The 14,146-nt window shown below is 45.3% G+C and overlaps 1 protein-coding gene across 4 annotated transcripts in view; it reads right to left on the reverse strand.

Annotated features, from left to right (window-relative positions):
- Positions 1–7,981: 7,981 nt before the first annotated feature.
- Positions 7,982–14,146, reverse strand: part of LOC123372175 (protein regulator of cytokinesis 1-like) — a 47,202-nt gene continuing 41,037 nt past the window's right edge. The window contains exons 14-15 of one of the 4 annotated variants that reach the window (XM_045020153.1): positions 9,285–9,420; positions 7,982–8,936 (exon numbers count right to left, since the gene is read on the reverse strand). In XM_045020153.1, the coding sequence (XP_044876088.1) occupies positions 9,304–9,420 (117 nt within the window). In that variant the 3' untranslated portion in view covers positions 7,982–8,936; positions 9,285–9,303. Of the gene's footprint in view, positions 8,941–9,284; positions 9,421–14,146 lie in introns of all 4 variants that reach the window. The other 3 variants (XM_045020152.1, XM_045020155.1, XM_045020154.1) reach the window with 3 other exon arrangements.

The raw sequence follows: 14,146 nt of genomic DNA on the forward strand, positions 1-14,146 counted from the left end.
AGGCAAATCCTGCCCTTCCCCAACTTACAAGCACAGAGGGCCCTAGAAGCAGTAGAAGCTGGTGTGGTTCCATCTTCCTAGCATGATATTGAGAGCCTGGACTGGAGACTATACCTTGCAGCCCTGTGCACACTGAGTGAGGTGGAGCTGCACCACAACGGACACCACATATATCCCTTCCCTTCCCTGCATGAGTGGAAGCCCACAAGGCTACATTAGCAATCATGTGGGAGCTCTGCTGCTGTTCTGTGGCCTGGCCAAGATTCCTTTGCATCCTCCTTCTGCAGCAGATCTCCACTCATCACAACCTGTGTACAATGATGGCTGCACACACAAGTGAGGATTTGACACTCAGAGATGGAGAGGCTGGTGGCTTTCTAGAAGAGAACTTCTGCAAGCAGCACAGAGGCAATTTACTAGCTGAGGGAAGACACTCATGACCTTTGATGTCAGAAGTGAATGTGACAAACTGACGCGTTTCCTCAGGACACGTACACCAGCATTAACTGGACAAGCGTGTAATGCCTGCTCAATAAATGCACGATTTGTATTGCCTTCCAAAGTAACTTTATCACTGCAATATCCTGCCACCAAGGGCTGGAAGTCACATGATTTGAGATCTCTTCCTATCCCTGTTACAGATGTGCTGGGTGGCCTGGACCAAGTCACTTTACTACCCTACACCTTAATTGTCATATCTATCAAGTACTTCCTATTTCAACAGGCAGAGGAAGTATCAGGTGAGACGTTTGTGCAAAGCACTTTGAGAGCCTATGATGAAAGGCACTGTAGAAAGTAAACATTTTCATTTCTGCATTTGATACCTGGGATGAGTAACTACATTTCAGTATGTTTTCCTTTTGTTTTAGCGTAGCTTCCATCTTCTGCAACACCTAGTTCATGGCCTGAGAACACCACCTTTAAGGCCACCATAATGACCACATCAGAAACAAACCAAAGGCAGTCCCATGAGAAAGCACCAACAACTGCTGTACGTGAGGGCAGGGGAAGACATTCAGAAGAGAGACAGCAATCTGATCTATAGAACAGATTGTGGCCTTGTTTTGAATTATGCCAGCTCTCTCCCAGGTAACAACTTCCAGCCTTCAGTTTGGTACTTTATACACATTCATTTACTACTTGCTTAAATAGATACTATTACAAACTTGAATCTATTTCACTGAAGAAGCTTAAAAGTAAAAACAAGAAATTAAAAATGGTTTATCCTCTTTCAGATAGAATCATAATTTATTTGATTGCTGGATGCAGACCTGTCAGATGAATTATCAGTTAGGAAAAAAAAAATACTTCCTCTATATAGGTTGATGTAATCCAAGTACAGCATGATTTTAGAAGGGGGTGGGGGAGAAATTCCAGTCATTTAAGAAGAAAAATGTGTTTCTTTTGGGAAAAAAAAGTACAAATAAAAGCAATAAAGATCATCAATTCAGATACTTCAACATCTACATTTTTTTATCCTTATAACTGTCAGTATACCAGGGCCTATTGTGGAGGTAGATTCCTATGCCCTGACTGACAGTAACAAGGACAGTAACGTATGGTAAGTTTTTTTAAGCATTGCATTGCCTACAATCTTAGTTTTTTGTGTCAGCATTGCTGTTTCTAAATAAGACAGATCACTTAGGGAGGGGGAAGATCTTGACTAAAAATGCATGAGATCACATAGGAGGGGCAAATGAAAACTACTATATGAACATATAGTATCTTTCTAGGCCAAATTAGCACAACCAGTTCATCCTGCCTCCCTTTCTCCCCCATTCCCAAGGAATAAGGTCACTCCAGTAAAGGTTTGATTTTTACCTTTGATGCAGTAGTCATGGAATCATATTTTAATGTTTAAAGTGTGAAAACTTGCAACTCTTCCTAATTGAATTGATTGCTAAATGCTCGAACAAAAGCAGAAGGAATTTACCCACTAAATAGTTTTATTATAAGCCTGTTTCCTCATCCCATGGGAGATCCTATACACAAAGAGCTACCAGGAAGTAGGAGATAAACAGACTGTCATTTTCAGGAGAGACTGAAAACCACGCTCCCCCAGGCTCTTGGTTTTGGTCTTGTAAAGAGGAAGTTGAAAATTTCTGGCTCATTTCTGGCTCCTAATCTGAACAACACCGGAGAGGAAGTGGCGGAACACTGTCTCAGCTATGGTGCTTGGAAATATTATGGGCCTGATTTTCCATGGCGATAAGCAGCCCATAGCTCCAGTTCAAGCCCATGGAAGTTGCAAGTGCTCAGCAGCTGTGCAGTTTATGCCTTCAAAAAGCATAATGCCTTTTGAGTGCAAGGGTGCATGGCCTCAAGCAGTGTACCTCCCAGCAGCCAGGACTTCAGCCAGCTCTGCCTGGCACCTTGCCACCTGGGGAGAGTCAGGATTGCAGACACTGCTACCTGCCCCTGTCTCCACCTCACATGATTATGCCTGACCTGAGCCCCAGCCCATTAGAAGTGTGAGATCCTTGCAGCCTCCAGCAAGTATAATATAGCCCTTAGATGCTTATGAAAACTCATCCCACAAGCAAAAAGTTGTGTGTAGAAAAGGAAGCATTATTCAATGTGAGGGGAGCAGAATATGAAGGATCAGAGACTGCCACATCTTTTATTTCCCTTTTTGTACAAGTCCTCTTCTGCCATCCTACAAAGCAAGATTCCACACAGTAAGCCTAAGTGCCGTCATTGTACTACTTGCAATGGGCTTCTCTGAAGCCCGGAGAGCTCCATAGCCAAGAATCTGCATTGTTGGAGCAGGATACGTCTAGTCAGAATGCTCGCCCTAGGAAAATTGCCCATTGTGCTGAGGGGCATCAGCAGAACTGGCTGATACCAACTGTAGGTACCAATTGTTCAGCATCATTTCAAGAACTTTAGCTGCATCCAATGCCAACCCCCTCATCAGCAACAGGGACTTTCCTAACATAGATGATGCTGTTTAATTAGGATACCTTACATAAAATCAGTTATCCCCTCCCACCCCCCAGCCTTCTTTGCCTAAGAAATAGCTATGCCTCAGGGTCTGTGAGCAGATGTTTGCAGGAGAAAGCTTGTTTTCCCTCGGTTGGACATATTGATAGTTTTTTAAACCCATCGTATGATTTAGATGCTCTTAAGCTCTTGTTTCTCATTTAGAACACTAGGTTTGGACTTTAATAAAAGCTTTGTCGGGTGTGGGTGTGGGGGTTAAATAAAATTAGATAGTCCTCTTAGCTAGACTGCAAAGATCCCTGTGCACAGGAGTTAGTGGGTTGCAAGGAGAGGAAAGTAGTTTGATTTATATTCTGAAAGCATCAGGAATGAAACCTAGTAACAAGTTTAAAATTGTGCCGTTGAGTTCTGTGGCTACTGGACTTAGTTCCCCAGTGCACCTAGGAGAGGAGATGGCGACTAAAGGTCACTTTGATAGAAAGCAAATGGAGACAAACTGAAGTCTACATTGCTTTTAAAACAGAACACCACTGGCCATCATGAACAGCCCCCAGCTAAAACCTCTGCAGCACATCATCAACGATGTGCAACCTATCCTGGTAAATGATCCCTCACTCTCACAGACCTTGGGAGACAGGCCAGTCCTTGCTTACTCACCAGAAACTACATACACCACAGAAACACTAACCCAGGAACCTATCCTTGCAATAAACCCTGTTGCCTACTCTGTCCCCATATCTACTTGAGCAACACCATCATAGGACTCAACCACATCAGCCACACCATCAGGGGCTCATTCACCTGCACATCTACTAATGTGATATATGCCACCATGTGCCAGCAATGCCCCTCTGTCATGTACATTGGTCAAACCAGACAGTCCCTATGTAAAAGAATAAATGGACACAAATCAGACATCAGGAATGGTAACATACAAAAGCCAGAAGGAGAACACTTCAATCTCCCTGGACATTCTATAACAGATTTAAAAGTAGCCATCCTTCAACAACAAACAACCTCCCCCACCACACCTTCAAAAACAGACTTCAAAGAGAAACCGCAGAGCTACAATTCATTTGCAAACTTAACACCATTAATTTGGGCTTGAGTAGGGACTGGGAGTGGCTGGCTCACTACAAAAGCAATTTTCCCTCTCTTGGTATTGACACCTCCTCATCAGTTATTGGGAATGGACCACATCCACCTTGACTGAACTGGCCTTGTCAACACTAGTTCTCCACTTGTAAGGTAATTCCCTTCTCTTCATGTAGCAGTATATTTATGCATGCAACCAGGGTGGATAAAAATCAATTATTTTTAATTTAAATTGGATTTTTTTTTTATAATTTCCCCCCCTCAAAAAGCAATTTAAAGATATCTCTAGCTTGCTTCTTGCTTGCTTATATTTACCTGCCCCTGGAAATTTCCACTCTTGCATCTGACGAAGTGGGCATTCACCCACGAAAGCTCATGCTGCAAAACGTCTGTTAGTCTATAAGGTGCCACAGGATTCTTTGCTCCAATTTAAAGATAGTTTTAATTAAGATACATTATAGCTCAAAGATATCTCATCATGGAATAGGGATTATAAATTCTAATTCTATAGTATGAGACAATATATTCATATAATCTTTAAGAAAAGTTTTGTAAATGCGTTCCAAAAGTTCATGGATTAGGAACCCAATCTTATGGGTTTCTAGGGGCTTCTGTACAGATTCTTTAGGTTAATCTTTCCATCTACCCAATGGGACACAGTGCTGAGTCTAGAAGATACCATCAAAGATACTTAGTTTTGGAGTTCTCAGACTGGATTTGGGTCTCCAGAGATAACATGCTTGTTAACAGCAAAAATGTTTTTAAAATAAATTAATATATAGAGGTGAGAAATAACAGACCTCAACCCTATTGTCCCTCTGCAAATTTGTGTACACGGAGTCAATCCCTTACCTCTCTAAAAGTGCAAAGTTTCAAAAAGTTCAATGAATAGAAGATTGTTGGGGGCAGAATAGATCTGGACAAGGAGAAGTCTGGAGATAAATGTGAGAAGGGAGGGACAGGCAGTAGAAACAAGAGTGAAACTGTTTGAGCAGCATATTCCAGAAGTTGAGGTCTTTCTGAGTGTAGCCTTCATTGACTTGAGCTATACCGTACCATTCTCCCACTAGAACAGAAAACCTATAATGGCAGCAGGCCATAAGAGAAACCCAGTTTGGGAATATTTTAATGAAGTTCCTCTACCTGTGGGTAAGACAGGCAAGCATGCAAAATGCAAACAGTGCAACAAAATAAAATGTAAGGCCTGGTTGCCCGAATAAAACAACATCATGAGAAGTGTTCCTCCTCAGGAAGAAGCTGCATTAAAGATGATGAAAGGAACATGTCTGAACATGCGGGATCTTCAGGTTGGTAAACTTTTTTATTTCATACTTTTCTTAAGGACTACCATAATTTTCTAGTTTCAGAGTTATCTGCAAGTGATACTGTTTCAGTCACATCATGTATGTCAGTCACATAGCCACAGTAGATAACCAGTAGCAAAAAGAAAAAAAAAACGCTCCATCATCCAGAAACAACCATAGATAAATTTGTGATAAGAACCAGCAGATTACAAAAAGAGGTAATTGATGAAAAAATTGCCCGGTTTGTTTATGCAACAAACTGTCCTTTCTGTATGATTGAGAATCCACATTTCATTAACATGGTTCAGTCATTAAGACCAGGATACAGCCCACCCAACAGAGCAGATATCACAGGCAAATTGCTAGATAAAGTGTATGAAAGAGAAATTGAGCACTGTGCAAAAGGTCTAGAGGGTGAAATTGTTAACCTGAGTCTTGATGGGTGGAGCAATGTCCACAATGATCCTGTTGTATGTGCTTGTGTGACGACACAAGGGAATGCCTTCCTTACAGAAACAATTGATACATCAGGAAATGCACACAGCAGAATACTTACAATAAGTAGCAGTAAAAGCTATAACAAACTGTGAAAAAAAAATTTCTAATATCTAGTATGCAGCTTGGTCACAGAGAATGATATCCAAGATGAGAAGAAATTATTTAGAAGAGAGTGAAGAGTCCCAAGCTAATAACATACGGTTGCAGTGCTCATTTGATTCACCTCCTAGTCAAAGACTTCAGTGTTCCAGAAATAAAGGCTAATGTTGTTGAAATTGCAAATACTTCCATAACAACCACTTTGCAGCAGCTGCTCTGAAAAAAGTGGGAGGATCCAAGCTAACTCTCCCACAAGACATGCGATGGAACTCAGTAGCGGACTGTTTTGAGCACTATATCAAGAACTGGCCTAATCTGATGACAGTTTTTGAACAAAATCGTGAAAAAAATAGATGGCACTGTCACAGCCAAAGTTCTCAACACTGGGCTTAAGAGAAATGAACACATACTGAGTACCCTGAAGCCTATTTCTGTAGCTTTGAACAAAATGCAGGGAAATAGCTGTTTTATTGCTGATGCTGTTGAAATTTGGAAGGAACTGAGTGAAATCTTAAAAAGAGAAATATGCAGTGAGTTAAATTACAAGCATTAAAAAACCGAATGGGACAAGCACTCTCTCCAGCTCATTTTCTTGCAAATATTCTCAATACTCAGTACCAGGGCCAAATCGTTACTGCTGAAGAAGAAGAGTTGGCTATGACATGGACATCCAGCAATCATCCCTCCATAGTGCCAACTATAATAAACTTCAGAGCTAAGGGTGAACCGTTCAAGAAATATGTTTGCTAATGATGTTTTAAAGAAAGTCACACCAGTGAACTGGTGGAAGTCACTTCAGCACTTGGATTCCAAGACTGTTGAAGTGATAATCTCACTTTTAACAACAGTAGCTTCTTCTGCCCGTGTAGAAAGAATATTTTCTTCTTTTGGACTAATTCATTCCAAATTGAGAAATCGTTTGGGACCTGAAAAAGCAGGAAAGCTTGTTTCTCTTTTCCAGATTATGAACAAAAAGGAAAATGAAGGTGAAGACAACTGAATTAGCTGTAGAAGCCATTATTTTAAGTTTTTCATATTGACCTGGCTGACATAGCCTGTTTAATTTTTTTTAAATATCTCATTTAACTATTTTAGTTAAAAACAATTTGAACAAAAACAAACCTGATTTAAAAAAAAACTTGAATATTTAACTAAATTCAAAAATTCATATGCTTGTTTTGTTAAAATATGTTTGCTGTTGAAGAAAAAAATCTAGGATACATAACGTCGTTTTAGTTAAATAAAACAATTTAAAAGTCTGTCTGGTGATGTTCTCGTCCTAATACAGCATGGCAAGAAAATCCTCCAAATATTAATGATTAACATGTTGAATTGGAGATATTTATGAAGTCATTGGGAGGTGAACTATCTGCTTCAATTACCTTTGGAAAATGAAATAACCAAACAATTCTTCATTTTATGATACAGCTGTATAACTAATCTGAAAAGTTTTCAAAATAAATCACTTAAAAAAATGTATAGTGTGTACCGTCTAAAAATGAAACCTACATCTATCTGAGTTGTGAAGAATATGTATTAAGATAACAACCAACAAGAATGCACTTTTATGTAGAAATCCACGATTAAATCGAATCTTCCTGACTAGTGATTTAAATCAAATCCACCCTGCCTGTAACTGTAATTTTCACTCCATGCATCTGAAGAAGTGCGGTTTTTTACCTACGAAAGCTTATGCCCAAATAAATCTGTTAGTCTTTAAGGTGCCACCTGACTCCATATTGTTTTTGAAGTATTCTACTTCAAGAAAAACATTTCACAGCATAAGTAAAATTAAATATTGATCAATTTCCAAATCTGTTTTTAAAGTTTACTAATGCACCATGAAATGGCTCCTTCTCAGACAAATTACTATTTTTAATTTATGAATGCCAGCTGTTCCCTTTTAGTTACAAAACAGCATACAAAATAACAAAATGTGTTTCGCAAATACTGTAGACACATGAGATTTTCTTCAGAACCAGTAAGTGGTAACCCATTGAAAACAGACATCTTGACTAGTGCAGCTTTTTATTTAAGAGCACAACACACATCTTTTTATTATATCAATTGCTTTTCAGAATCACACTATATACAATAAGAAATATTTAAACACTTGTAAACATACGTTTTTATTCTAGCCACAACATTATCCAGATCTCCTCAAAGCAGTTCAGACAGTTTACTCACTAATGTGAAGGTACATTTTCAGTTCAAGACATGATATTAATACGATAAAGAGAAAGTAAACAAAGTTGCATTGAACAGTTCAGATGATTAGGGATTGTGATCACTTCACTTCAACTAAGGGTTCCCCGGCATCTCTCCCCCCCCGCATTGCTTCATAATTGCCTGCAAGGCTTGGTTAAAAAGCACCAAGGTTGAGAGTTAATTGCGTGACAGGGTAAAACAATTAGAATAATTAAGTACATGAAACCTGCAAGTCTGAACTTCATGAAGGAGTTGAGACAGTTCAAAGGCTTGAATATACATTTTTTAAAAAAAAAGGATTATGTTAGCACTCTAGAAAAAAACAAATGTTCATCAGTAAAACAAAATGAGCCAGTTCAATATCATGCAGCCACACCAATAAAGAAAGACAAGGTAAATACTTGAACTGAAGACTAAGACTTGCAGATGTTTGGTTAGAGTATTTTAAAGACTTCACTAATTCAACATGTTACTTTTAAGTGCTACTTTCTATTTTTATTTTCTAGCTAGGAAATAGAGTTCAAGGTACAATTGTGGTACCACACAAATCCTTTTGACTTGCCGCATGTGCCAATTTGATAGCCGGAGTTAGTCAAGGCACTGGCATCAAGGGTACAGTATAAGTCATCATCTCTCCCATCTATGAAAATAGTTAAAAGAGCTCAAGTGCCACAAAGAAATGAGTTATCCCGGCATTTCAGAGGGTGCAGCAACAGGATCCTTAATATCTGTTCTCATTTACTGTAGAGTTGAAAATCCCACTGGTATTGCTAGTTTTCTTTGAAAGATCTTTCTGAAAATATTTAAGAAATTGTTAGGAAGATTAAGTAGTAACAAGACAACATTACGATATAATCACAGCACAGTCAGTGGTACATACACCCAATTAAAGTGATCTAAGTAGGACAACTCCATCTTCCTGCTTTACCATACTTTTCAGTTGTCTTTTGCAAAAGGAAGTCTATGCTTCTTCCAAACTTAGCCTGCCTCATTTCCCTTCACCAATATTTTACTGAATGTATTTTTGCTGTTTAAATGAAGTGGGTCCTGCCTGATTTCCCACCCTCATTTCCCTTGATTTGTGTTCTTACTTAAGAACTTACTCATTTATGATTTAATACAGCTGTTAAAAATCACCTTTTGCTGGCTTATCCAGTTAGAGTGTCCTCTTTTGATCCTTTCCTTGTGTTTTTCTGACCTGAACTTTTGTCCAATTCTGCAGTTGAGGATGCAGTAATACCATTTGTGATATGGTGACCAATACCATATATTCCTAAGAAGATTTAACAACTGCCTTACACAACAGCATTACTGCTTGTTTTCCATCCCACTACCAACACAGCCCAGTCTGTTCGCTAGAGCTAACAGTAACATCCCTCCACCAACCCCTTTTTCTGATTAGTGAGCTCAGTTGTTATTAATAATAAATAATAATTGGAGATATACCAATCTCCTAGAACTGGAAGGGACCTTGAAAGGTCATCAAGTCCAGCCCCTGACTTCACTGGCAGGACCAATTTTTGCCCCAGATCCCTAAGTGGCCCCCCTTAAGGATTGAACTCACAACCCTGGGTTTAGCAGGCCAATGCTCAAACCACTGAGCCATCCCTCCCCCCCTGCCTTGCTCCCAGGACTCAATTTCAGTTCATTTTCTGAACTGAAATGCATTTGTTATCCCCTAAATAAGCCAAAAAAGACGGTTACTCACCGTTGTAACTGTTGTTCTTCGAGATGTGTTGCTCCTATCCATTCCATGTAGGTGTGCGTGCCGCGCGTGCACGGCTCTTCGGAACATTTTTACCCTAGCAACTCCGGCGGGCCGGCTGGGCACCCCCTGGAGTGGCGCCGCTATGGCGCTGGATATATACCCCAGCCGGCCCGTCCGCTCCTCAGTTCCTTCTTGCCGGCTACTCCGACAGTGGGGAAGGAGGGCGGGTCTGGAATGGATAGGAGCAACACATCTCAAAGAACAACAGTTACAACGGTGAGTAACCGTCTTTTCTTCTTCGAGTGATTGCTCCTATGCATTCCATGTAGGTGATTCCCAAGCCTTACCTAGGCGGTGGGGTCAGAGTGAGACGTGGCAGAGTGTAAGACTGCGGAGCCGAAGGCTGCATCGTCTCTACATTGCTGCACCAACGCATAGTGGGAAGCGAAGGTGTGTACAAGAAGACCAGGTGGCCGCTCTACAGATGTCCTGGATGGGGACATGGGCCAGGAAGGCGGCCGACGAGGCTTGCGCTCTCGTCGAGTGAGCGGTGAGGCGGCATGGTGGCACGTGAGCAAGCTCGTAGCATGTCCGGATACATGCCGTCACCCAGGAGGAAATCCGCTGTGAGGAGACCGGCTCGCCTTTCATGCGATCGGCAACCACTACAAACAGCTGGGTCGAACGCCGGAAGGGCTTCGTCCGCTCGATATAAAAAGCGAGGGCCCTGTGGACGTCCAGGGTGTGAAGCTGTTGCTCACGAGGCGTGCGGCTTCGGGAAGAAGACCGGAAGGAAGATCTCCTGATTGAGGTGAAAGGCCAACACCACCTTAGGGAGGAAGGCCGGGTGTGGTCGAAGCTGCACTTTGTCTCCGTGGAATACGGTGTATGGTGGACTAACCGTTAATGCACGGAGCTCAGAAACTCGTCTTGCCGATGTAATTGCAACGAGGAAGGCTGTCTTCCAGGAGAGAGAGAGTAGAGAGCACGTGGCCAGGGGCTCGAAGGGCGGTCCCATAAGCTTGGCCAGAACGAGATTTAAATCCCAGGTCGGGGTAGGACGCCGCACCGGCGGGTACAAGCGGGCCAGGCCTTTAAGGAAGCGGGAAACCATCTGGTTGGAGAAGATGGACCGACCTCCCATGGATGGACGAAAGGTGGACACGGCTGCCAGGTGCACCTTCAAGGAGGAGACCGCGAGTCCTTGTCCTTTAAGGTACCAGAGGTAGTCCAGGATTGTAGGGATAGGGACTAGGAAGGGATTAAGGCCACGCTGATCGCACCAGAGCGCGAAATGCTTCCATTTCGCGAGGTAGGTGGAGTGAGTGGAAGGCTTCCTGCTTTCATGTAGGACTTGCTGTACTGCCGCCAAACAGTCCCTCTCTGCGTGGGTCAACCACTCAGGTACCAAGCTGTAAGATGGAGGGACTGTAGGTTCGGGTGGCAGAGTCTGCCAAAGTCCTGTGTGATGAGGTCCGGCCATAACGGAAGGGGAATGGGATCCCGAACGGAGAGCTCGAGCAGCAGGGTGTACCAGTGCTGCCTCGGCCAGGCCGGAGCGACGAGTATGACGTGGGCCCTGTCTCTCCGAAGCTTGAGTAGCACCCGGTGTATGAGCGGGAACGGAGGGAAGGCGTAGAGGAGGTGATCCATCCAGGAGCAGAGGAATGCGTCCGACAGGGAGCCTGGGGAGCGACCCTGGTACGAACAAAACAGGTGGCACTTCCTGTTCTCCTTGGAGGCAAATAGGTCTATCTGGGAAAACCCCCACCTCCGGAAAATTGTGTGCACCACATCCAGACGAAGAGACCACTCGTGGGAGAGGAATGACCTGCTGAGATGGTCGGCCAGCGTGTTCTGCACTCCTGGAAGAAAGGACGCTTCCAGGCGAATCGAGTGGGTCACGCAGAAGTCCCACAGGAGCATCGCTTCCTTGCAGAGCAGGGAGGAGCGGGCTCCGCCCTGCTTGTTCACATAGAACATCGCCGTCGTGTTGTCCGTGAACACCGCCACGCAGCGGCCTTGCAGATGGGCGCGGAAGGTGAGACACGCCAAGCGGATCGCTCGTAGCTCCCGGACGTTGATGTGGAGGGAGAGCTCTTGGGGCGACCAGAGACCCTGGGTGTGAAGGTCGCCCAGGTGAGCCCCCATCCCAACGCCGAGGCATCCGTGGTCAGGGTGACGGATGGGCGAGGAGGGCGGAACGGGACTCCTGCACACACGACCTCTGGGTCCAGCCACCAGCTGAGCGAATCGAGGGTTGGCTTCGTGACCGTGACCACCATGTCTATGGGGTCGTGATGCGGGCGGTACACCGATGCTAACCAAGATTAAGATTGAAATGGGCGAAGGCGCAGCCTGGCGTGCGTGGTCACGAATGTGCAGGACGCCATGTGGCCCAGGAGGCGTAGGCAGGACCGAACCGTTGTCGTGGGAAAGGTGTGTAGGTCCCGGATGATGGAGACCATTGTCTGGTGCCGAGATCGAGGGAGGCAGGCCCTGGCCAAACTGGAGTCGAGGACCGCTCCGATGAACTCCACTCGTTGCGATGGAGCTAAAGTGGACTTCTTGGCATTGATGAGAAGGCCCAGGAGCCGAAATAGGGATAGTATTTCTGTCATCTGGTCCATTACCAGCTGTCGGGATGTCCCGCGAACCAGCCAGTCGTCGAGATACGGGTAGACGTGTATGCGACGACGGCGGAGGGCTGCGGCAACCACTGCCATGCACTTGGTAAAGACCCTTGGCGCGGTGGACAGGCCGAAGGGTAGCACCGCAAACTGGTAGTGCGCGCTGTTGACCACGAAGCGCAGGTAGCGTCGATGGGGAGGGTAAATCGCGACATGGAAGTACGCATCCTTCATATCGAGGGCGGCAAACCAGTCTCCCGGATCCAGGGAGGGAATGATGGTCCCCAGGGTGACCATGCGAAACTTGAGCTTGAGCAGGTACCTGTTGAGCTCCCGGAGGTCTAGTATGGGTCGGAGACCTCCTTCCGCCTTGGGGATGAGAAAATATCGGGAATAAAATCCCCTGCCCTGCATGTCGTGCGGCACCTCCTCTATGGCACCCAAGCTCAACAGAGTCTCGACCTCTTGTAGGAGGAATTGCTCGTGAGAGGGGTCCCTGAAGAGGGACGGGGAAGGTGGGTGGGAAGGAGGGGGCGAAACAAACTGAAGGCGGTAACCATACTGGATAGTACGAAGTACCCAGTTGTCCGATGTTATTTGGGACCACGCCGGAAGGAAGCGGGAAAGGCGGTTGCAAAATAATGGGGTAGGATCCGAGAAAGAGACTGATGGGCTGTCCTCGGGCGTCCCATCAAAAGGCCTGTTTGGGCCCTTGAGGGGCCTTGGAAGGTGCCTGGGTCTGGTTGCGCCTGTTGCCCGATGGTCTACGGCGGCTCAAGTTAGCATGCCGACTATTATACGGCCGTGACCTGGCCTGAGTAAAGGGCCAGTAGGGCTGCTGCCGGAATGACCTCCTCTGGGTAGCAGGTGTGTGCATCCCCAAGGTGCGAATGGCAATCCGACCATCTTTGAGGGTCTGAATCCTGGAGTCCGTTTTCTCCGAGAAGAGACCCTGAGTGTCGAACGGGAGGTCTTGTAGGGTGTACTGCACCTCAGGCGGCAATGTGGAGGACTGCAGCCAGGAGATACGCCTCATGGTCACACCTGAGGCCAGGGTTCTGGCTCCTGAGTCCGCTGAGTCCAGAGCGGCCTGGATGGAGGACCGAGAGGCTTTTCTGCCCTCTTCCAGGAGGGCCGAGAACTCCTGACGTGAGGCTGTTGGGATCAGCTCCGAAAATTTCGCCAGGGACACCAAGATGTCAAAGGTGTAATGAGTGAGAAGAGCCATCTGGTTGGCAATCCGGAGCTGGAGGCCACCGCTGAATAGACCTTCCGGCCCAATAGGTCCATGCGCCGTGCGTCTTTGGATTTTGGCGCCGGAGCGGGCTGCCCATGCCTCTCCCAGTCATTTACGGACTGTACCACGAGGGAGTCCGGAGTCGGGTGCGTATAGAGGTACTTGTATCCGGTGGGCGGGACCAAGTACTTGCGCTCCACACCATGCGCGGTGGGAGGGACGGACGCCGGTGACTGCCAGATGGTAGTGGCATTCCGCTGTATGGTGCGGATGAAGGGCAGGGCCACCCGCAGCGGGGCCTCAGCTCCAATGACGTTGGTCACCGGGTCGTCATCCTCTGGGACCTCCGCCACGGGGAGGTCGATAGCCTTTGCCACCTGGCGAAGAAGGTCTTGGTGGGCCCGCAAGTCAATAGGAGGGGGGT

Source organism: Mauremys mutica, chromosome 6 (genome assembly GCF_020497125.1).
Source record: "Mauremys mutica isolate MM-2020 ecotype Southern chromosome 6, ASM2049712v1, whole genome shotgun sequence".
Taxonomy (NCBI): domain Eukaryota; kingdom Metazoa; phylum Chordata; order Testudines; family Geoemydidae; genus Mauremys; species Mauremys mutica.